Below are 25,566 nucleotides of genomic sequence, written 5' to 3'. Positions count from 1 at the left end.
CCTATGCCTCCGTGTAGAAAAAACTTGCCTCGTAAATCTCCTTTAAAATTTACCCTCTCGCCTTAAACTATGCCCTTCATCTTCGGTATTTTCATGCTGGGGAAAGTTCAGTTCAATTGCACCTCGTTGTGCAATTAGATCCTTGATGTCCTTACTTGCAGACCCCAGTCAATTTGGATTCCTCCACAATCTCTATCAGCACAGGTGCACCAAAAGGCTGTGTGCTCAGCCCCCTGATCTACGTGCGTTACACTTATAACTGTGAAGCTAAGCTGAGCTCCAATTCCATTTTTAGGTTTGCTGACCACACTACTGCCATTGGCCACGTCAAAGGTGGTGATGAATTAGCATATAGGAGGGAGATTGAAAATCTGGTTAAGTGGTGCCATAACAACAACCTCTCACTCATTGTCAACAAGACCAAGGAGCCCATTATTCACTTCAGGAGGAGGAAACCAGAGGTCTCTGAGCCAGTTCTTGTCAAGGGATCAGAAGCGGAGAGGGCCAGCAATTTAAAATTCTTTGGTGTTATCATTTCAGAGGAATGTGTCAGACCCCACTTGGAGTATTGTGCTCAGTTCTGGTCACCGCACTACAGGAAGGATGTGGAAACCATAGAAAGGGTGCAGAGGAGATTTACAAGGATGTTGCCTGGATTGGGGAGCATGGCTTATGAGAACAGGTTGAGTGAACATGGCCTTTTTTCCTTGGAGCGACGGAGGATGAGATGTGACCTGATTGAGGTGTTTAAGATGATGAGAGGCATTGATCGTGTGGATAGTCAGAGGCTTTTTCCCAGGACTGAAATAGCTAGCACAAGAGGGCACAGTTTTAAGGTGCAGGGGAGTAGGTACAGAGGAGATGTCAGGGGTAAGTTTTTTTTACTCAGAGAGTGGTAAGGGCGTGGAATGGGCTGCCGGCAATGGTGGTGGAGGCAGATAAGATAGTCTTTTAAGAGACTTCTGGATAGGTACATGGAGCTGAGAAAAATGGAGGGCTATGGGTAAGCCTAGTAATTTCTAAGGTAGGGACATGTTCCGCACAACTTTGTGGGCAAAAAGGCCTGTATTATGCTGTAGGTTTTCTATGTTTCTATGATTTTATGTATTTCTATCCAGACAGCCCTCAGTCTCTGATGCTCCAGAGAAAACAATCTAATTTTGTCCTATCTCTCCTAATTAGTGAATACCCTCTACTTCAGACAACATACTGGTGAACCTCTTCTGCACCCTCTGCAAGCCTCCACAATCTTCCTGTGACGCAGCTACCAGATCAGCACACTCAACTACAAGCGTGGCCTAGGCAAAGTTTTATACTGCTGAAACATGATTTTGTGATCTTTATACATCCAGCAATGACTTACGGGCAGGTGGCCAGACCTCAGAGGGAACGGGGAGGGGTTAGAAGAGAAAGAGTGGCACTTTTCGCTATAATGGATAAGGTTAAGAAGAGGTCTAATCATGAGGTTCAATGAAACACAAAATGCTGGAGGAACTCAGTAGCATCCATGGAAAGGAATAAGTGGTTCACATTTCAGGACAAGACCCTTCAACAGGACTCAACATGAAGCCAGAATAAGAAGGTGGGGATGGAGAAGACATACAAGTTAGAAGGTGATAGGTGAAGCCTTGTGAGGGGGAAGGTAGGTGATTGGGGGATGAAGTGCGAAGTTGGGGGGTGAAAGATGGAAAAGGTCAAGGGCTGGAGAAGGAGGAACCTGATGGGAAGGTGAGTGGGACCATGGGAAGGAGGAGGGGCACCAGGAGGAGATGACAGGCAGACGGGGAGAAGAGAAGGGGTAAGAGGCGAGTCAAAATTGGGAATGGAAAAAGAGAGGAGGGGATTGGGGGAGAAATTACCAGAATTTAGAGAAATTGATGTTTATTCCATCAGGTTGGAGGCTCCCCAGATGGAATACGAGTTTTTGCTCCTTCAGGCCGAGTGTGGCCTCATCGTGGCGGTAGAGGAGGTTGTGGCCCAGTATGTCGGCGTGGGATTGGGCAGTGGAATTTAAATACTTGGCCTCTGGGAAATTCTGCCTGTGCAATGGAGTGAAGGTGCTTCACAAAGTGGTTCTCCAATCTATGTCAGGTTTTACCGAGTAGCACCGGGAGCACTGGGTACCACAGACAAGCTGACAGACTCGCAGGTGAAGTGTTGCCTCACCTGGAAGGACTGTTTTGGGCCCTGAATGCTGCTGAGGGAGAAGGTGACTAGGCAGTTGTAGCACTTCCGATTGCAGGGATCACTGCCAGGTGGGAGATCAGTGGGGAGGGACAAAGGGACAAGGAAATCAGAGAGAGAGAGAGATCTCTGCAAAAAGTGGGGAATGGGTGGAGGTAAAGGTGTGTTCGGTGGTAGGATCCCATTGAAGATGGAAGAAATTGTGGAGAATGAGTTGTTTGATGTGGAAGCTCCAGAGGTGATAAGTAAACCCACCTCCCCATGAGTCTGCAGGTTCAATAAAGTCAATAGGGGAAATTTTTACCAACTAATGAATGAATTGCCAGGGAATGAAAATCAGAAGTTTTACATTTCATTTCATACTAAAAGAATGAGGAGCTCAAGAGAATTTTTCTTGATGCAGGAAATTAACAAGCCATCCTACCATAGACATCGAAGTGCAGTCAATTCAGTAATTTGTTAAAAAGCAAATGGACAAACATTTGAAGAAAAACATTCAGAAAAGATACAGTATGGTACAAAATAAACAGCTCTTCCAAAGATAATGGACCAAACAAAAGTATATTTCTATTGCTGAAGCTAGATACATGTTCACTGGGTATGATTTTTCTATGATCATTCATGAATGGGTAAAACTAAAAGTAGTTTTGTAGACTGAAACTCATACTGTACCTCATGTACACAATTGAATAACTCCCAGTCATAAATTGTCATCTGGTAGGCTAAGTCCTTAGAACTCATCAACTCAAAGGTTGCCATTGTTCCCACAGATGGACCTTCCTGATCTGGCAGTGGCATCTGGAAAAGACCAAACCAAATAAAAATTATCAATAGATATACAATCGAACCTGCATTTCAAATCTGCTGTGAAGATGCACTTGTGTTTTTCCAAATTCCTCAGGACAGGGTTTATGAATTTAAAAAAAGGTATTTTAGAGGATGGTCATTAAAAAATGATCCTTGATAAGAAAGAATTTTCAACAGAAGTCAGGGATGACAGTGCCCTTATATACAGTATCTTGATGCCTAAATATTTGGTCCAACATACTTAAAACTATGAGTAACATCTGTGCAGATTCTTTATAAGCCTCCTTACTGCTTCACAGGAAGATACTGCGCCAATGGACCAACTGGCACAATGCATACCAATGTTCCCTATTAACATAATGGGCCACCTTCTGCTCTCCAAGATCTCCCAGCAAAATTAACTTTCCTCCAATTTACTGATATAGAAAGCTCTTGACCACCATCATAGATCGATTCTTGACCATCAGACTAAATGAGCCCGAGCAACTCACGTGATTTGAAGAATTCCCTTAATTTCACCAAAGTGTCAGAAAATCAGCACGTCTGGAAAAAGCTGTAAATAATTACTTCTGACTCTTAACTTTCTCTTTCCTGTTGCAACCTTGTGTAATTAATTTCAGAAATCTGGAAATCCATGATCCACATGTGTAGCAGCTTAATTTCTATTTCAGGGATTCTAAAGCCACCAATTAAGCAGAAATCATCTCCCAAATCACACAAAATGCTGAAGGAACTCATCAGGCCAGACAGCATCTATGGAAAAAGGTACAGTCAATATTTGGGCCAAAACCCTTTTTTTCTATAGATGCTGCCTGGCCTGCTGAGTTCCTCCAGCATTTTGCGTGTGCTGCTTGTATTCCCAGCATCCGCAGATTTTCTCTTGTTTGTGATCTCCCAAAACCATCCAACTTAATTATCCACTGTTACCATCTTATATTTAAGCTTACCCATTTTTTTACAAATTAGTTTTCACCTCAAGAATGTGTCCCATGCATTTGTGTCAATAACTCCATGTTCAACTAACTCCTACTTAAATAAGTTGTGTTCAGTGTTCCAGTGAAAGGTTATCAAACTGAAACATTAACTCAGTTTCTTTCTTCATGACAGCTTGACCTATGGTATATTTTCAACGCCTGCTTTGTTTTCTGATTTCTATTATCTGACATATTTTGCTTTTTCCATACACTGCTATATTTTATTTACCCTTTGATCAAGTTCCATCTATGTTTTGTTAAATTGTGATCAAGTAAAAAGGAGAGTCAGATTCAGCCACAGCAGTAGTTTGCAAATCTGGAGACCTCATTTCCATTTCCAATTGCATTACTTAGATTCAGAAGACTGGGCATTCCTTGAAAGTTATTATTACCATTTTCAAATTAAATTCTATTGGTTGAGACTTGAAACTTGTTTTCATCTGTCTATAGACCTAGGGAATTCAGTCTCCAGTTAAGAATTAATCCCTCCTATGGCTCAAGTAATTGTTTTTTGAATTCTCTGCCATGGTTGCTCAATCGTCCAGTACAAATATCTCTAATGCTTGTTTGGAAGATCTTTATATGCCGGGGAATCAAAAATCAATAAAATAGGATTGAATTGGGATCAATAAAATTTGACACTGTGGGCTAACAGGGCTGTTTCTGTGCTTGACGACTGTGTGAACTCTATTTCAACTGGCACTTCCAGAGAGACCACCAGCTGAAAAGAACACACACCAACAGGTTTTGGCAGTTTGGGGAACATGGAGTTCAGATTTCAGTACATCTGAAATGAAACTCTCCCCAATTTTCTATTTCTGCTGTTTTGAAATGCCTGATGATCACATGGAAATAGTTGTAGAGGCCTCTGAGCTTCCAAGAGGAAGATGATTAGATGTCACATATGGTGATCAAAGGTGCAATCTAAGAGGCAATAGCAGCATGGATAGAACATTGGCAAGGAAATGGGAAACAGTAAGACTGACTGGAAGTGCTTAGTGTTTCATAAGGGTCAGTTCAGGGCAGCACTTTTCCTAATATACCTTTACAAGCTCAACTTTCACACTGCTGATCACGCACAACTTGGGTGTGCGGTGACCTGTGAGGAGGAAAGTAATAGATTTGAAGGAGAAATGGAGAAACTGATGGAAAGGGAGGATAAATGGCAACTGAAATTTAATGGTTACAAACGTGGAGAGCTACAACTTGGTAGGAAGAAAGAGAAGCAATTTGGAGAACAGAACCAGAACCTTGAACACCTTTGCTGAGTAAAATGAGCTTCAGGCACAGAGGCCTAGAGCTTAATTTGACCTACGAGTCTGCAAATGGTTGGTGTGACTGTATGAATCGTTTGGGGAGGAGAGGGTGGATACTCGGCCTGGTCTGGCCCTTTACTGTTTCTGTATATAAAAAAAACAGTTTGGTGCAGATGATCTTCTCCTCAGGACTTTCCTCCATTTTCCCAACAACTTTAACAGTTCTCCCAAAACTCCTTTACTTTGATTTTATGTTCTGTGTTTGATCTTTCTCCTGTCTTTGTTTTGTTGCTTTCTCTTGGAAGTTAACAAATTGCTGCCTCATTTCAAATCTGGAAAAACAGTCCAGACTAATGAACCAGAAGATCAAATCCTCAGCCTTCAGAAGTTATTATTCAGTATGTTTAAAGGTATGTATGTAAATAAAAGGCTAATCTCCAATTATTTCTGCATGGGGACTCTAGAGTTTAAGGTATGCAATTTAGGGATCATGGAAACCCTAATACTACACAGTATTCAACTTAGCCTCATATTATCTCAGATAAGATTGTTATTGGTCACCTAATAGCATTAGCTGACAGGAAGTTGATAAACAAACTGTAATCTACACTGAAATCCTAGTATGAAAAAATTAAATAAGTAACCTGTCTGACTAAGTTCCCAGCAGTGCTATCATTCATTTGACATGAGAGAGCAAAATAAACAGCAAAGTCGAATCTTACTGATTCACTTAAACTTGTAAAGAGTTTAAGTGAAGTAATTGAAATGTTTATCAGTTTGGGTGATCAGTTGCAAAGGCAAATCTATATATGGTTGATTAATGTCTATTCATAATGTGTACAGTACATTTTAAAAACTAAGGTATATTTCCATTCTACAACAGGGTATAAGAGAGCTTGTACACAATGTGACAAATATGCAAACCTGATTCAGAAGATACATACCAGAGAGTCAAATTGTTCCCTTGGACAAACAAACAAACGTCCATTTACATTGGTTGTCGTGAAAACTGAAACATCATTTGGATTCAATACCATTTTTTCTGAAATAAATAAGGAACAATTAAAGTGAACATCAATAATATTATCTTTTTCTTTCCATGATACAATCTTTTATTTATTTTAGAATATTGAGATATCACTGATTCAAGTGCTCAAGCACACTGGGACCACATCGCAATATGGTACAGTATACCCTTTCTGAACCAGAAAAAGAAGCTAATTGAACAAACAATTCTTCCTATTGAGAAAATGGAAAAGGTGAAATCAGATTAATTGGATGAGATATTCATTTGGCATAATGTTCTATTTCCACGATCTTATTTAAGACACAGAAGGAGACCATTTGGCCTGTCTGGTCCATGCCAGCTCTCCGCAGAGCAATCCCATCAGTCTCTTCCCCGAGACCCAGCTACTCATTTTCTCTTACATGTCCATTCATTCTCCTTCAATTATTTTGGCACTTACCTATGCTAAAGGATAATTTACAATAACCAATTAGACTACCAGATTGAGAGTGACATTGACTAAGCCTTGAAGTTAGGCTGCCAACCTGATCGTTTGTCTAAATAATACCGGATCACAGAAAGAAGCTTAAAAAGGCAAAAATAAATTGAAACAGAATAGGTATTTGCATATACATTTACATTATTATTACTAGTGAAATTTTACTGCAAAATGTGATCTGAAAATTAATAACCTAATTTTGTAACATTCAGCCTGAATATTGTAATGAACTGCTGTTTGGCTGACTCGTTCAGCTTAATGAGTAGTTTATTGTGACTCCCAACTTCACTTTTAATAAAAACTACAGCAACAACTTTCCATTCCAGTTGATAGAAAGCAAGTGCAAATTAGTATGTTTTAGTCAATGAATTATGGAATAGGGTAAATGAATCACAAAGTCATGTCCATTTAATGTAGCATTTACAGGATTCAGCTAAAGATCAGCTCCAGCAGGATCTAATGATCTGGATCCCTGCAGTCTAGAAAGACACGTTGAAACTTTAATTTTTATGGAAATCTGAATTTACAGTACTGTGCAAAAGTCTTAGGCACTCTAGGTGTTTTTTTTTAATACAATTTTTGTTTTAGATGTTTAATTTTTTTCATTTTCTGCATTAGTGTGGCAGAAAAGTGAGCAAATTTTCGATTTCCAAACATACATTTTCCAAAAAAATCAAATGAAAAAGAGAAATTGTTGTATTTTGTTAAAGAAAGTAATATATTAGATAATGCATCACTTTTCAAATAAAAGCTCGATTACTTTGTAGGTACATAGCCCACTGCATATTTAAACAAAGGTAACAAGCAGGTGCTAATGAGCAATGACACGGAGTTGTATGAACTAAACTGGTTAACTGCAACAGAAAAGGTTTCTAGAAGGAATCAAACTGGGTGAAGGACAGCCAAACTAAAAAGGTGAGGGTGTGGCAGATGTGACAGATTAACCTTCAAATCATTAACTCTTACATCATGGCGAGAGCTAGCATAGCAACAAGACGCAAGGTAGATGTCCTGCATCAGCAGGGTCACTCCCAAGCAGAAATTTCACAGCAGACAGGAGTTTCAAGATGTGCTGTCCAAGCTCTTCTGAAGAAGCACAAAGAATTAGGCAAGGTTGAAGATCAGAAACACAGTCGCTGGCCGCGGAAACTGAGTGCAGCTGATGAGAGGTACAGCAACCAAAATGTTCCTTCTAAATCGGAAGAAGTCCAGCACAGAACTCACAGAAACTACTGGAACCCAAGTCCACCCCTCACCCCTCTACAGTCCAGGGAAATCTTGTCAGAAGTGGTTTTCATGGAAGAGTTGCTGCCAAAAAGCCATTCTTCCAAAGTGGAAACAAACCCAAGAGACTCACCTATACGCAAAAACACACCAACTGAGATGCTGAACAATGGCAGCAAGGGCCATTGCTGATGATCAATGACTGATGAGTTAAAACTTGAAATTTCTGATTCAAGCAGGAGGCAGTATGTCTGTAGAAGAGCTGAGTGCCTGCAGCCAGCAGTTCTCTGCGGGCCTGGGGCTGTATTTCTGCAAATGGAGTTGGTGATCTGGTCAGAATTAATGGAATCCTCAGTGCTGAGAAGTACAAGCAGATTCTCATCTATTACACAGTACCATCAGGGAGCCAACTTCATTCTGCAGCAGGACAATGACCCCAAACACACGGCCAAGGACATAAAGAACTACCTTCAGTGAAAAAACAACAAGGAGTTCTACAACAGATGGTATAGCCTGCACGGAACCCTGATCGCAACATCATCGAGGCTGTCTAGGATTAGCTAGAGAGACAGAAGAAAGCGAGACAGCCAAAGTCTGCAGAAGAACTGTGGCAAGTTCTCCAAGATGCTTGGAGCAACGTACCAGCTGATTTTCTTATAAAACTGCACAACACTGTCCAAGAGAATTGAAAAGGAAAGGGTAATCACACCAAATATTGATTTAGATTAGATTTAGTTTAGTTTTTTTTTCTGTCTACTACTCCTTATAGTATTTTTTTTTGATATTTGGAATATTTTCATTTCATTATTTTTGAAAGCATTTTTGCTTTGCAGAATTTTTTTGCACAGTACTGTACATTTATAATCAAGATACAATTACATATTCTTTCATCAAATTTCCTGATTCTCAATCCAATAGGATTGAAACTATTAAAATAAGAGGCAAAGAGTGGGAATAAAGGGTGCCTTTTCTGGTTGGCTGCCAAAGAATAGTGGTGTTCCACAGGGGTCGGTGTTGTGGCCACATCTTTTCATGTTATATGTCAGTGATTTGGATGAGAGATTTGATTGAGTTATCACCGTTTGTGGATGATTTGATGACAGGTGGAAGGGCAGGTAGTGTTAAGGAAGAAGGGAGTCTGCAGAAGGACTTAGATTGTGAAAATGAACAAAAATAGAGGCAGCTGGAATACAGTGCAGGGAAATGTATGGTCATGCACTTTGGTACAAGAAAGAAAGGTGCAGACTATTTTCTAAGTGAGGAGAAAATTCAAACATCAGAGGTGCAAAGTGCCTTGAGAGTCCTTGCATAGGATTCGCTAAAGGTTAATTTGCAGGTTGAGTCAGTGGTAAGGATGGTAATGCAATGTTAGCGTTCATTTCAAGAGGACTAGAATATAAGAGCAAGAATGTAATGTTGAGGCTTCATAAGGCATTGGTCAGACCACATGGAGTACTGTGAGCAGAGTTGCTAGCATATATTTATCTAAGAAAAGATGTGCTGGCATTGGAGAGTGTCCAGAGGAGGTTCACAAGGTTGATTCTGGATATGAAAGGGTTAATGTATGAATCAGAATCAGGTTTATTATCATTGGCATGTGATGTGAAATTTGTTAACTTAGTAGCGGCAGTTCAATGCAAAACATAATCTAGTACAGAGAAAAAAATACGAATAATAAACAAGTAAAGCAATTATATATATTGAGTAGATTAAAAAAGTGTGCAAAGACACAAATACGTATATTAGATAAAAAAGTGAGGTAGTGTCCAAAGATTCAATGTTCATTTAGGAATCGGATGGCAGAGGGGAAGAAACTGTTCCTGAATCACTGAGTGTGTGTCATCAGGTTTCTGTACCTCCTACATCCTGATGGTAACAGTGAGAGAAGTACATGTCCTGGGCACTCCCTCAAGATGTCCTGGGTACTTTTGTAGGCTAGTGCCCAAGATGGAGCTGGCTAGATTTACAACCTTCTGCAGTTTCTTTCGGTCCCGTGCAGTAACTGCCGCCCCCCCCCCCCCCCACCACATACTAGAAGTGATGCAGCCTGTCAGAATGCTCTCCACTGTATATCTATAGAAGAGTTTGAGTGTATTTGTTGATATGCCAAATCTCTTCGAACTCCTGATAGAGTATAGTCGCTGTCTTGCCTTCTTTATAATTGCAGCGATATGTTGGGACCAGGTTAGACCCTCAGAGGTTGATGGCTTTGGGCCTGTGCTTGCTGGAGTTTCGAAAATGAGTGGCATCTCACTGAATCTTATCAAATATAGAAAGGCCGAGATAGAGTGCATGTGGAATAGGATCGTTTCTATAGTGAGTGACTCTAGGACCAAAAGGACACAGACTCAGAATAGAGGGGTGCCCATCTAGAACAGAGATAAGGAGGAATTTCTTTAGTCAGAAGGTGGCGAATCCATTGCCACAGATGACTCTGCAGACCAAATCACTGGGTATATTTAAAGCAGAGCTTGATAGGTTCTTGATTAGTCAGAGCGACAAAGGCTATGGGGAGAAGGCAGAAGAATGGGGCTGAGAAGGATAATAAATCAGCTGTGATAGAATGGCAGAGAAGACTTGATGACTGAGTGGCCTGATTCTGCTTCTCTGTCTCATGGTATTATGGTCTAACTATTATTTGAAATACCTATGTCAATTTAGCTGTATGACAGAAACATTTCCCTCATCTCAGCTAGACCAATATCAATGTTTCTTTACAGTTCAATACCAGTACCTTTGATAAAACATTTCATTACGTAGCTTTCATAGAGACGATCAATTAATCAACGAATAAAACTATTGCCAATCCTGCACTGTGGATTTATTGAGAATGGAAAAGGAAAGACAACATGAATTGAACAAAACAGACAAACACATTATTGGATATCTAAAAATAAAGAAAGTAACTTTGCATGCTCACAAGACAGCAAGAGGCGACTGTATAAAAATGTTGAACCTATACTTGAAAGGAAAAAGTTTTTGTCAAGGTTTTTGAGATGAAGGGCAGTCAAGTGGCATGTGGTCTCTAACTTTGGTCTTTTAAAAACACAAATAGACAGTCATTTTAAAATAAATTCTTTTATTGATACAGTAATTTAGAACAACTGCAATTTCAGGAACCTGCACGAGAGATATAAAAACTTTATAAACTTTGTCTGGTATTGCAAATGAAAAATAATACCTCCAGCTGAGGTCACTTTCACAAGAATGGGGTCTTCCAGTGATCCAAGTTTGTCTATAACTGCAGTGATGACGTCTCTCACAGAAGCTGCTACTTGGACTCGGATTGTGATGTAGGTATGATCAAGGCAATAAACCTTAAAAAGAACTAGAAATAACATGTATGATTTAACAACTTTGTGAGACTGAACGGAAAATCCCACAACACAGAACTAATTGAGTCTGCAACCCCAAGAACTGAAAGAGAAGACTGTGTGGCAGATGGATTGGCATCTGGCATCAGCCGACAGGAGGTTCACATCATGGATCGGTGCTCGCCAACCTAGAATGGAACTATCTAATCCTAAGTGGCCCCTTCTTAACCATTTCTAGACTGGCCAGCACTGCTGAAGTCTTCTAAATAACAGACTGCAGGTGTGACGCAGACCAAATCAGGGAGTCTGATGATGAAAACCATCAGTGGGCCTAAATCAAGTTAACAAGCATACCACTGCTTAGCTAGTGTACAGACTGCAAGTTTAATCTGCGATATATGCCTCTGACTTTGCTTCCAATATTATATTGAAAAGACAGTGAAATGTCAGTTGCTACTGCATCATCACTCTGTACCTCGTTCTACAGGTTAATTATCTGATTCAACCCCATGTCCTTGCTTTAAATGAGTAACTTCTAGATCTTTCTTGCTAGTAACTTTAAATACTTGTGCATTACCAAAGGCCTAAGATTTTTCAAGAGTTGAATAGTGCAGACTATTATCTGCATGGGGAGAAAATTCAAACATCAGAGGTGAAAAAGGACTTTGTGCAAGGCTCCCAGAAGTTAGTTCACCGGTTAAGTCTGTGATAAAGAAGGCAAATGCAATGTTGCATTTATTTCAAGGGGAATAGAACAAGGAGATAATGCTGAAGCTTTATCAGGCCGCACTTGGAGAGTCCAGAGGAGGTTCACAAGGATGATTCTGGGAATGAAGGGGTTAACATATGAGAAGTGTTTTGCAGCTTTGGGCCTGTACTCACTGGAATTTAGAAGAATGCAGGGGAATCTCATTGAAACACACCAAATGTTGAAAGAACTCGGTAAGGTGGATGTGGAGAGGATGTTCCCTGTGGTGGGGGTATCCAGAACTAGAGGCACAGCCTCAAAAATCAAAGGAGCTGTCTCTTTCCTTCAGATTTTGATGTTGTAGATTTTAAAATAGATTATTTTATCCTGTCAGTTCTAATTTTGAAGTAATAGGTATTCCCTGATCGGTTTTAAAATACAATCTTTTTCTGAATGGTCTTATCTCTCCAGTAGCTAAGGAACAAAACACTATTTTAGCATCTCTGTAATCATATCCTGGCAAATGCTTCACAAATCAATGAAGGGTGAAAATAAATACAGCATTTTATCGGTGTATTTGATAAAGAAACACTTTGAACTTACTTTCATTCGTACTTCTTATGGGCTGTCTCTTTTGAAGTCTATCTTCACCAAAACTAAACTGTCGTAAAATAACTTTGTGCTGTAATCATACAAAGAATAGTTTTACCCTTTACTGAGATGAAGTTTCAAAGACCTGACAATCAGAAAGCAACGTTAAGGACTGATGATGATCTAATTTCATTATATATACATATATTAATAAAAGTAGATAAGCTTTCAAACAAAGTACTCATAATATTAACAAATGCACAATAAGTCTACATTTTGAGGAAAAGGCTTTCATCAAATATTTTTATTCAGTGAAATAAATGTTTCAAATTTAAAAGGTGATAATGGTACCTTTTTCTGTGATGTCTTGCCATTTCCTTCTTCAGAACTGTTTGAGTGAAAGAAGCTCACTGTTAGCTGGTACAACATAATTAAAGCCAAGAGGGACGCAGATATTAATTAGAGAAAATACGTTATAATGATACGAGTATCATGTCTGTTGCCAAAATTTCATGCTAGTCAATGGCAGAACAAATGATTTCGGCGTCATCACCCCGAAGAGATGAAGGTAACTCAGGAACCAAAACATCCAGCAGTACTGGTAACATTGAGAAATATGCCATTGGCAGCAGGTACTCCAGGGAACCAGTGAGCAGATGAGAAAGCTCCCATGTCAACATACAAGAATTCAATAGAAAAGAGAACAGATCTGACAAATAATAAGAAAAATTAATTCAAGGATGTAACAAAGCAGTGGGCTAATCAGTTATAAAGAAAAATATCTTTACTGAAAATAAATCAGTAGCCAAAACAATGCGACTAAGAAAATAGCATTAAATTTGTTGGAAAAATTTATTGAAGGAACAGTAGTTATAATGGGTGACTTCAATCTACATATAGATTGGGTGAACCAAATTGGTAAGGGTGCTGAGGAAGAGGATTTCTTGGAATGTATGCGGGATGGTTTTCTCAACCAACATGTCGAGGAACCAACTAGAGAGCAGGCCATTCTAGATTTGGTATTGAGCAACGAGGAAGGGTTAGTTAGCAATCTTGTTGTGCCCTTACCCTTGGGTAAGAGTGACCATAATATGGTGGAATTCTTCATTAAGATGGAGAGTGACATAGTTAATTCAGAAACAAAGGTTCTGAACTTAAAGCAGGGTAACTTTGAAGGTATGAGACGTGAATTAGCTAAGATAGACTGGCAAATGATACTTAAAGGGTTGACGGTGGATATGCAATGGCAAGCATTTAAAGATCGCATGGATGAACTACAACAATTGTTCATCCCAGTTTGGCAAAAGAATAAACCAGGGAAGGTAGTGCACCCATGGCTGACAAGGGAAATTAGGGATAGTATCAAGACCAAAGAAGAAACATATAAATTAGCAGAAAAAAGCGGCACACCTGAGGACTGGGAGAAATTCAGAGACCAGCAGAAGAGGACAAAGGGCTTAATTAGGAAAGGGAAAAAAGATTATGAGAGAAACCTGGCAGGGAACATAAAAACTGACTGTAAAAGCTTTTATAGATACATGAAAAGAAAAAGATTGGTCAAGACAAATGTAGGTCCTTTACAGTCAGAAACAGGTGAATTGATTATAGGGAACAAAGACATGACAGACCAATTGAATAACTACTTTGGTTCTGTCTTCACTAAGGAGAACATAAATAATCTTCCGGAAATAGTAAGGGACCGAGGGTCTAGTGAGATGGAGGAACTGAGGGAAATACATATTAGTAGGGAAGTGGTGTTAGGTAAATTGAAGGGATTAAAGGCAGATAAATCCCTAGGGCCAGATGGTCTGCATCCCAGAGTGCTTAAGGAAGTAGCCCAAGAAACAGTGGATGCATTTGTGATAATTTTTCAAAACTCCTTAGATTCTGGAATAGTTCCTGAGGATTGGACTTTTTAAGTCCACTTTTTAAAAAGAGGAGGAAGAGAGAAACTTGGGAATTATAGACCAGTTAGCCTGACATCGGTGGTGGGGAAAATGCTAGAGTCGGTTATCAAAGATGTGATAAAAGCACATTTGGAAAGAGGTGAAATCATCGGACAAAGTCAGCATGGATTTGTGAAAGGAAAATCATGTCTGACGAATCTTATAGAATTTTTTGAAGATGTAACTAGTAGAGTGGATAGGGGAGAATCAGTGTTTGTGATATATTTGGATTTTCAAAAGGCTTTTGACAAGGTCCCACACAGGAGATTAGTGTGCAAACTTAAAGCACACGGTATTGGGGGGTATGGTATTGATGTGGATAGAGAATTGGTTGGCATACAGTAAGTAAAGAGTGGGACTAAATGGGACCTTTTCAGAATGGCAGGCAGCAACTAGTGGGGTACCACAAGGCTCAGTGCTGGGACCCCAGTTGTTTACAATATATATTAATGATTTAGATGAGGGAAGTAAATGCAGCATCTCCAAGTTTGTGGATGACACGAAGCTGGGAGGCAGTGTTATCTGTGAGGAGGATGCTAAGAGGATGCAGGGTGACTTGGATAGGTTAGATGAGTGGGCAAATTCATGGCAGATGCAATTTAATGTGGATAAATGTGAGGTTATCCACTTTGGTTGCAAGAACAGGAAAACAGATTGTTATCTGAACGGTGGCCGATTAGGAAAAGGGGAGGTGCAACGAGACCTGGGTGTCATTGTACACCAGTCATTGAAAGTGGGCATACAGGTACAGCAGGCGGTGATAAAGGCAAATGGTATGTTGGCATTCATAGCACGAGGATTCGAGTACAGGAGCAGGGAGGTTCTACTGCAGTTGTACAAGGCCTTGGGAGACCACAGCTGGAGTATTGTGTGCAGTTTTGGTCCCCTAATCTGAGGAAAGACATTCTTGCCATAGAGGGAGTACAAAGAAGGTTCTCCAGATTGATTCCTGGGATGGCAGGACTTTCATATGAAGAAAGACTGGATCGACTAGGCTTATACTCCCTGGAATTTAGAAGATTGAGGGGGGATCTTATTGAAACGTATAAAATTCTAAAGGGATTGGATAGGCTAGATGCAGGAAGATTGTTTCAGATAATGGGTAAGTCCAGAACGAGGGGTCACAGTTTAAGGATAAAGGGGAAGCCTTTTAGGACCGAGATGAGGAAAAACTTCTTCACACAGAGATTGGTGAATCTGTGGAATTCTTTGCCACAGGAAACAGTTGAGGCCAGTTCATTGGCTATATTTAAGAGGGAGTCAGATATGGCCCTTGTGGCTAAGCAGGTACAGGGTTCTGAGTTGGATGATCTGCCATGATCGGACTGAATGGCGGTGCAGGCTCGAAGGGCTGAATGGCCTATTCCTGCACCTATTTTCTATGTTTCTATGTAAGTGGACTTGTCTCTTTATTTCATTTCTCTGTTTCTAAGGTTGAGAGAATGTTCACCAGAAACAAACTCTTTCTTCAATATTTCTGTGTTTCATATTTCTATCTACCCTCTGCAAGAACAGTTATCAATTGGCAGCAAAAGAAAAAAGAATCATTACTTGCTGATATTAATTCAAGGTCCAAACAAATATTAATCTGGATGAAATTATTCTAACCTAACTCTCAAAATTGAATTGAACTGAAGCATTTTAGTGATTAGAAGTTTAATAAATACTGCTCTCGAGCAAAAGCAAAGGCAAACAGTTATATTCATAGACTCTAAACTTCATGCAGAAACTTTGCCCTTTAGATGGAAAACAAATAAATCAGTGGATTCCCACATTATTAAAAACCTATTTTTAAAGAAATGGTAGCTCTCAAACTTAACTGGAGATGTTATTAGATTACTGTTGTGTTATGCTCAATTTTATAAATGACAAAAATTACTTTAATGCCAATGCAATTAAGAATCTTAGGATGTTACAAGGTCATTGTCCAGTATTTCAGATTAAATGACTGAGCTCAGACAATCAAGATGCCTATATTATAAGCCTTGGAGGTGCTGCTAAAGTAGACTGTAAGTGGTATACAAGTCATCACAGTGTGATGTAGTAGAGGAAACAAATGTTCAGAGTGGTGGATGGGATACCAATCAATTTGTTTCTGTACTGGACATGACTGACAGTGCACAGTGAAGCTAGTAAAGCTGCTGATTTAGAGTCCCAGAAACACAGGTCTCATCCTGACCTTGGATCTTGTCTGTGTGGAGTTTGCACATTCTCCCAGTAACCATGGTGATTTCCTCAGGTTTCAGTCCACGTTACGCAGATGTGAGGGTTGGTAGATTAATTGGTATGTGGGTGAGTGCAGAAATTTATTTTGGGGTGGGGTGCAGCGGGGAGTGAAGAGAAAGCGGAGGAAAGTAAAAATGTTATTAATCTATGCTTGGTGTGAAAGAATGGTTGATTGTTGGCACAAACGTGTTGGGACAAAGGATCAGCTTTTAGCTTCTCTTTCTCTACCTCCACATTTCCAATAAATACAAAATCAGCAAAAGTACACTTCAAGCAAAAGTTTCAATGTGAAATAAGTTTGAGAATTTACCCAGTTCTCCCTGAAAGCCAAAATAGAAGCGACTAACAAGCAAGAAAATGATATGATATGCAAAAAGATTTTCCTTTATTTATTTTTTGAAAGATTCAAGCCAGAATTTAATGGCCATCTCCAATTACTGTCAAAAAAAGTGGTAAGGAGCTATGTTCTAGTCCTCCCACAATAGGGATTTCCATGACTACAGTCCAAAGGAATGGTAATCTATTTAAATTAGGATGGTGTGTGCCTCAAGGGCAAATTTGTAGCTGGTGGTGTTCTCATGTGCTCATTGCCCTGGTCCTTCTTGCTGGTGGAGGTCACAAAGCCTTGGAGGTGCTGCTAAAGTAGACTGTAAGTGGTATACAAGTCATCACAGTGTGGTGTAGTAGAGGAAACAAATGTTCAGAGTGGTGGATGGGATACCAATCAATTTGTTTCTGTGTGGAGAACATTCCACCACATTCCTGCCCTCTATCTCGTCGATGATGGCATTCACAATTGGGCTTTTAATTTTCACACTGTCGTGGGTACGTGGCCAGATTTTGCTGTAGCTGTGGTGGAAAGGCCAGCAGCGTTCACAGTAATTATACACAAATCACACATTAATTGCAGGAATCTGCACCAGTTAGATCACATGCACAATCACAGTGCCAGAGATTCTTCAATATCTCTCCTACAAATGACACCTTACCATCTGCTCACAATTCAATTACTGTGAGCACAGCCCAGTTACTCTACTTATCTCATTAGATAAAAGTTTGCCAGAAGAAGTTGGGGCTACAAATTCTAGTGACAAGTCTTCATTACTACCACACAATCTCTGGCATTTAAAATTCCAAAAAAGCTGTCTCTTCCCTTCAGATTTTGATGTTGTAGATTTTAAAATAGATTATTTTATCCTGTCAGTTCTAAGTTTAAAGTATTTAAATAGGTATTCCACAATTGGTTTTAAAATGCAATCTTCTCCTTAAGCCAAAATTCAATTATAGAGGGAGACTCTGTGAACATTTTGAGACTTTGAACAAAATGTAAGGATAAAGGTTGGCTTTATAAAACAAACTTTTCAAATGATAAATAATAAGGAAAAATACTCACTTTTGCTTTACTGGTTTCTCCAGTTCTAGGAGTTGTTCCTTCAAAGCAGGAATCATCCTTGAATCATCAGACACAGACACGTAGAATTCCTGCAAAAGTCTGAGAATTAATCTTATATATACATTAAAATTTTAAACCTATGATTTCCTATTTTGTTATTTTCATTAAAAATCCCTGAATAGTGAAAAGAGATTTTATTCCACGCTGTTGTCAACAAAGCCATTGGGTTATTTCAGCATAATTGTTGGACAATTCAGTGATATGTTACATACTAAACACTGTTAATGGTAACTGTTAATATGGATTAATCTCTTCTCAAACTGTATGATAAAAGTATAATCAAAATCACACTAAGATATTGTATTAATTTGAGATTAGTGGGAAGGTTTAATTTGTTTAATTTTAACTGTGTTTTGCTTTAAGCAGATAAAAAATGCACTCAAAGAATGTGACTTCCAATTACTCCCTTAAATTAAAACCTGATACAGAATGATAGATGTTCAGAATGTGCCTCAACATCCTCTGTATGGGGAAAGAAAAAATTAATGATGATGCATAAATTTTAATCGAATGAAAACAGCAAATAATATGTCCTCATTTTAACTTATGTACAAGCCACTGTCTTCCCAGTTTTGCAATAGTGAAATAAACCACTTGATAAAATCATGACAGGATATCACCTATGACGCATCACATATCACATATTTGGGTGTCCGTCCACTATTTGTTGTCTGGCATCGCACTATATCCAAACAATTCATTAAATGATATCACATAGTCACACAAAAACCATACACTAAAAATTTCTCTAGAGCAATAAGTCTGGGATACAGTGCAAACTTTATGCTTTCTTGGTTCATGAATAGACACTTATCTGTCTACAACCTTGATTTAAACTTGCAGATAGTGCACAATTATCTGTGATACAAAATATTTTCTACAGATGACACACGTGCACCATCTAGTGTTTAACTGGGTAGCTTTCTTTTGAACTTTATGTTCATACCCTATAATTATTTTTAAAATGTCCATGGCTACATTTTCACACATCGCTTCACTAAAAAAATACAATCAACATTTGCGAATGGCATGGAAGCAAATGCAAATCAAACAATAATTATAGTTTCAATGCACTAAAGTTTACTATTGACTTAACTACATTTGTATCACATAGCTAGTCCATTAACACATTCACTCAACTAATTATTGAATCCAAAGCTTATAGGAGAAAATTGATAGAAAAGGAAGAAGGCTAAATCTGTGAAATTAAAATTATTTCAGTTTAAGCTTTCATCATGTTTGGTTTCGGGCAGAAGAATAATTATAGTATCACAGATCTTTGTTAGTGTCAGTTGCTAAGAAGCAGTGATATTGGCAATTACCTTTTCTTTTATAGAGAAGTCTAAAATGGTACTCAGGAAAATGAAAACAAATTTTCTGGTGTTCTAAGCATGTATTTAATAGTTTAATTTAACTCCAATTATATTTCAAAAAAAAGTCCTTAAAGAATAGTTATTGCACCAGAAGGGAAATTTTAAAAGGATCATTTGCCTTTGGTTGTTTGGAATTATTATGTAATGACAGGATAGCTGTAATAATATGCCATCTAACACAAACTTCAGAAAAAGAGTCTGTTGTAAGAAATGATATTTGCAAAGCAAATATCAAGAATTGAGTCTGATCAGGAACAATTTGCTTGCTGCAAATTCAAAGATTTCATTGCCCATCTTGTACGGCATTGCGATCTGAGCCACCTTTTGCTGGGAAAGTACTTTGTCTGCTCTTGCCATCTAACTTGGTGTCTGGAAGGGAACTGCACTGGCCACAGTGCTTTTCCTTTCTACGTTACCTGCCCTTCAGTGTGGAAGCACTACATTCCTCTTTGTACAAAATAAACATTCCTCTTCAGTTTGTGACAACAGCTTTTTCCTCCAGCTTATTTGAATTTATTCAAGTTCCCTCTCCTCCTTCTGAACCCCAGCAGGTACAAGCTTAGCTTATCCAACTTTTCTTCAAAATACAACAACTCATTCCACTTATTAGTCCAGTAAACCTTTTCCAAATTTCTTCTGGCCATTTACACCTTCCTTAAAGAAGGAGGCTAATACCATATGCATTGCATTCTCCAAATGTGCCTTCACTGATGCCCCAAATAACCAAAGCAATACCTCCCCCATTTTATATTCACGCCCTCCACAATTAATGAGGAAATTTTCACAGCCAGCAGAATTGCTTCTCGTATCAGCATGCTAGCCTCTGAAAATCAAGGACTAAGATACCTCTGCACTTAAGAGCTCTGCCACCTCTCATCATTTCAAACAATATCCTTCTTTTTATTTTTCCTGCCAAAATTGACTATTTCCTACATTATATTCCATCTTCTCACTTATGTGCGCTGTCTCTTATCGCTCTGTAATATCCTTGAGTCTTCGCAACCTCCCTCCCTACGTCATCATAGTACTTAGCAACCATATTTTCAGCACCTTCATCTGAGTCATTATATAACTTTAGGCTATAGCCTCTAGACAGAATCTTGTGGTGCACCATTGTTGTACCATGACAACCAATAAAAAGACCCATTTATGCTTCATTATCCTCCATTTTTATTGGGTAGCTAATCTTCTATGAAGACTATTATGTACCTGAGCTTTTATTTTCCACAACCAATTTTTGTAGCATCTTATCAGTTGCCTTCTGGATATCAACATATATTACATCCACCAGTTCCCCTTTACCTACAGTGCTCACTACTTCAAAAAAAGATATTCTTGTGTATTCATGCATTATATCAGTGACACTATTATTAGTCAGTTTAAATATAAATACAGCAATAGGTTCAAATATTACCTAATTAAGAGTACTTTATCAATAATCATCTTCAAGGAGCAGTGCCTCAAAAAGGCAGCATCCATCACTAAGGACCCCCTCCACCCAGGACATGCCCTCTTCTTATTGTTGCTGTCAGGAAGGAGGTACACACGCCTGAAAGTACACTCAGGGATTCAGGACCAGCTTCTTCCTCTCTGCCATGCAGCTCCTGAATGGACATTGAACACTAGCTCACTAATACTTATTTCTGTTCTTGCACTACTTATTTAACTATTATATATATTTACTGTAATTCACAGTTTTTAATATATATTGTCGTGTATTGCATTGTACTGCTGCTGCAAAGTCAACAAATTTCTTGACATAGGCTGGTGATATTAAACCTGATTGAGATTCCGATTACTCTCCTTTAAGTAACAAGCCAGAAATCAAAATCTGGAAATAATTTGAAAACGATCTTATGATCTTAGTCCATGCAGCTTGCTTTACAGAAATAACTATGGGAAACGTGTCCTAAATATTGCTTTAACAATCTACGAAAATACCGGAGATAAAATGCATTCACATTTTATAATTGTATCGGAGAAAAGGTTATTTTCCTATCAGCAAATGCATGTGGTATCACTTTGTGTCTGGCTGCATCACTCACTTCGAGAAATGCTACAGCAGTTTCTTCCTCCTGCAAGAGATCTGCATATACATTAGCCCAATGCAAGACAAGGCGGATGACACGTTTCTTGTTATTGAGAGCGTAGTCCATTTTTTCCTGTTCGGTGCCTTGCGATGCTTCTGCATGGTAAGTGCACATATATTAAGGAGATCTATAACAGAATGCCTGTAAAACTGAAGTACATCCAGTCGAGTGTTTCTGACCCCACTTCACAATCTATCTAAATTTTCTTATTTCTGCCATAATTACAAATGCTTCGCAAATGTTATTCTATCCAAAATAAAAATTACAGCCATGACAAAAGACAATAAGAATATACAGACGTATAGATAATCCTGGCCAAAAATTATAGTTTGTTTATGAATAAAACACCAAAGGTTTTATTTGATATTTGAGGGAGACATTAAATTGCATTGTGAAATAACATGGGCATTCAACTGTCCTCTACTCTAACCAGGTCGCCTCTTGGTGGAACAAAAACACACTTCCAATTACAAGTTAGAAAACAAAGGCAAGAAACCTGAGCTGCTAATTGATTCCAGTGTTGAATGGGTTACTACAAGTTCTAATCTATTTTTGGCACTGCAATTATGCTGAGAGCTTGTATATAATTGTCAGAATCAAAGGCTCATACAGATATTTTGTGCACAGTACTCACCTGTAATTCTCGTTTTGTTCTACAGATTTAATGTCTCAATCAAGCATTTGAGTAATAACCATGTCTGTCATCTATATATAGTTCTCCAAAGTACTCTATTTTGAACAATTCCTATTATAATCCATGGGAACAGTACTTGATGAATTATAATGCATTTATTACAAACAAAAAGGATATTGAGCCATTAGAGCTGAGAAAAGCTGGCTGTGTTGCATGAAGGTGCAGTACATCAGAACAAAGTCATCAACGAATGGATCTGCTAAAATAACTAAAAACAAAAATGAAAACATTTTTACTTTGTAAAAACTATTGAATCATGGTAGCTTAGCTAGAGAATATCATACTTATCCTGAAAATGCAACCACACAAAAGAATTTTGTCATACTGGAGAAACAATTTTGCCTGGAAACTGGACAGAGAAAACTCCTTTGCACTCAATTTTTGGGCAATATCAGTGAGCAACATAAAATATGACATGTTTTGCACTGTCTGTCCACATTTCCTCTTGAAATCTTGCCAATGGAAATTTGAGAAATCACTTTCTCAGATGATCACACCAACATTTCCCAGTCATGCTTTACAAACCCTATGATGACATCAACATGTACATTATTTGCTAAGCACCATAAATAGGACAAAAATGCAAAGACTTTGGATCTGTGTTACTATGACACAGTACATCATGCCAAAAGTGGGGAAGCAAGTGTCATTCAAAGCTCACTGATTTAACAACTGAAAAGATTGCTGCTATTTCATCCGAGTTATATTTTAATAATATCAGGCTTCCATTGCATAGGGAGGGATAGTATTTCTTCACTTCATTTAACCCAAACCCATTCTCCTTTCTCATTCCTGCATCTGGCCTAGTCTTGCTCAATCATATTTCCTGGCACTCTGTGTCGAGTTGGGGATACGACACAGCTGTGACCTCCACTAACCCCAATTTCTCCATTTTCCTAACCCGCCACAGCATTTCGACTCCACCACATCACACCAGTCTCCTCCTCTCTAATCCCTCATTTCTGCCATGGGAAGAGATGTCTAACAACACTGAACTGCCTCCCAAGGACCAGCAGGCAAAGTGCCATTGCAAGCCACTCAGATCTGCTGGGATCCAACAGGAGTCTGCAGGCTGACAACATCAGCCAGGAGCAGGAGGGAAGACAAAGATTCCCCCAATATCTTCCAGAAGTGGCCATGAATTTTTAGCTCAGCTGCAGGCTTTGTCTGGCATACCTGCTAGACCTGGCAAGGTGAAGGCAATTGAGTCGGGGAAGGCAACCGAGTCAGGCAAGTCAGCGGCAGTGGTTAGAGGGCTCCTTACTCAGGGGGAGCGAGCTGTCAGCAGCTGGAGATTGGGGTGCTGCAGAGGTAGAAGGAAGATCAGTCAAAAGAGAAAGGAAGACTATGGGCTTAATGGGAAGAAGGTGAGTGAAGTGAGAGGGAGCCAAGAGGTACGCTGAAGAAAAAAGTTCAGAATAGGATCCTGTACAAAAATACAAGCTTGAATCCATGGAGTGTTCACGTACATGGCGAATGCACATTTGAATGTCCTGCCTCATGCAGGGACCTGCACCGTGTTTGTGTGCATGTGTGTGCGTGTAGCAGCATCCAATCTCCAGTTACCTTGGACCTCTTTCTCACTGGAATATGACCTTGCTCCATCGAGAGCACATGGTGACTGCTGTGCAATGGTTATCCTACGTGAGAAACAATCACACACAGGCATCTTCCATTCCTCAACCCCCCGAGGACTGCTCTACTGGATATCCCTCATGTGATGGATCCTGAGAACTTGGTCCCAGGAATGTCATGATGACTTTTTGACAGATTACTCTTAGAAAGGTTAATATCGTGCCTATAAAATGTATTCCCTCTCCCTTGGAAGTTTTCATATTTTATAGTCTTACAACATTGAATCTCAGTGGATTTAATTTGGCTTTTTTGACACTAATCAACAGAAAAAGACTATTTTGCACCAAGGTGAATACAGATCTCTACAAAATGAGCTAAATTAATTACAAATATAAAAGGCAAAATAATTGATTGTGTAAGTATTCACCCCCTTTAATATGACACTCGAAGTCATCACTGATGCAGTCAATTGTTTTAGAAGTCACATAATTAGTTAAATAGAGATCACCGTGTGCAGTCAAGGCATTTCAATTGATTCTAGTAAAAATACACCTGTATCTGGAAGGTCCAACTGCTGTTGAGTCAACATCCTGGCAAAAACTACACCATGAGGACAAAAGAACACTCCAAGCAACTCTGTAAAAGGTTATTGAAAAGCACAAGTCAGGAGATGGATGCAAGAAAATTTCCAAGTCACTGAATATCCATTGGAGCACAGTTTAGTCAATCATCAAGAAACGGAAAGAGCAGGCTTCCTCAAAAACTGAGTGACCGTGCAAGAAGGGGATTAGTGAGGGAGGCCACCTATGACATCTCTGGAGGAATTACAAGCTTCAGTGGCTGAGATGAGAAAGACTGTACGTACAACAACTGTTGTGGGGTGCTTCACCAGTCGCAGCTTTATGGGAGAGTGGCAAAGAGAAAGCCATTGTTGAAAAAAGCTCACATGAAATCTCAGAGTTTGCCAGAAGGCTTGTGGGAGACGTTCTATGGTCTGATGAAACCAAAATTCAGCTTTTTTGGCATCAGACTAAACCCTATGTTTGGCGTAAACCAAACACCGCACAGTATCAAAAACACACCATCCCTACCATGAAGCATGGTGGTGGTTGCATCATGCTATGGGGATGCTTCACTGCAGCAGGCCCTGGAAGACATGAAGATAGCGGGTAAAATGAATGCAGCAAAATCCAGGGAAATCCTGGAGGAAAACCTGATGCAGTCTGCAAGGGATCTGTGACTTGGCAGAAGATTTGTTTTCCAGCAAGACGATGATCCCAAGCACAAAGCCAAAGCTACACATGAATGGTTTATGTCTTGGAGAGGCCAAGTCAGAGTCCAGACCTCAATCCAATTGAGAATTATTGCTGGATTTGAAAAGAGCTGTTCACACACAATCCCCATGCAACCTGACAGAGCTTGAGCAGTCTTACAAAGAAGAATGAGGAAAAATTGCAGTGTCCAGATGTGCAAAGTTGATAGAGACCTATCCACACAGACTCGAGGCTGTAATTGCTGTCAAAGGAGCATCTACTAAATACTCACCTGAAAGGGGTGAGTAATTGCGCAATCAATTATCTTGTGTTTAATAATTGTAATAAATTTAGACCAATTTGTAGAAATTTGTTTCACTTTGACATGAAAGAGTCTTTTCTGTTGATCAGTC

General features: G+C 39.2%; 1 protein-coding gene across 3 annotated transcripts in view; it reads right to left on the bottom strand.

The window, feature by feature from the left end:
- Nucleotides 1–25,566, bottom strand: part of rapgef4a (Rap guanine nucleotide exchange factor 4a) — a 261,535-nt gene that overhangs the window by 29,512 nt on the left and 206,457 nt on the right. For 2 of the 3 annotated variants that reach the window (XM_059966657.1, XM_059966658.1), the window contains exon 17: nucleotides 22,396–22,533. In XM_059966657.1, the coding sequence (XP_059822640.1) occupies nucleotides 22,424–22,533 (110 nt within the window). In that variant the 3' untranslated portion in view covers nucleotides 22,396–22,423. Of the gene's footprint in view, nucleotides 1–2,856; nucleotides 2,983–6,165; nucleotides 6,264–11,131; nucleotides 11,279–12,555; nucleotides 12,635–12,894; nucleotides 12,932–18,108; nucleotides 18,198–21,586; nucleotides 21,738–22,395; nucleotides 22,534–25,566 lie in introns of those variants that run through there. The other variant, XM_059966659.1, reaches the window with a different exon arrangement.

Source organism: Hypanus sabinus, chromosome 4 (assembly GCF_030144855.1).
Source record: "Hypanus sabinus isolate sHypSab1 chromosome 4, sHypSab1.hap1, whole genome shotgun sequence".
NCBI lineage: Eukaryota > Metazoa > Chordata > Chondrichthyes > Myliobatiformes > Dasyatidae > Hypanus > Hypanus sabinus.
The sequence above is the reverse complement of the archived record's forward strand: the minus strand, read 5'-3'. Positions and strand labels throughout refer to the sequence as shown.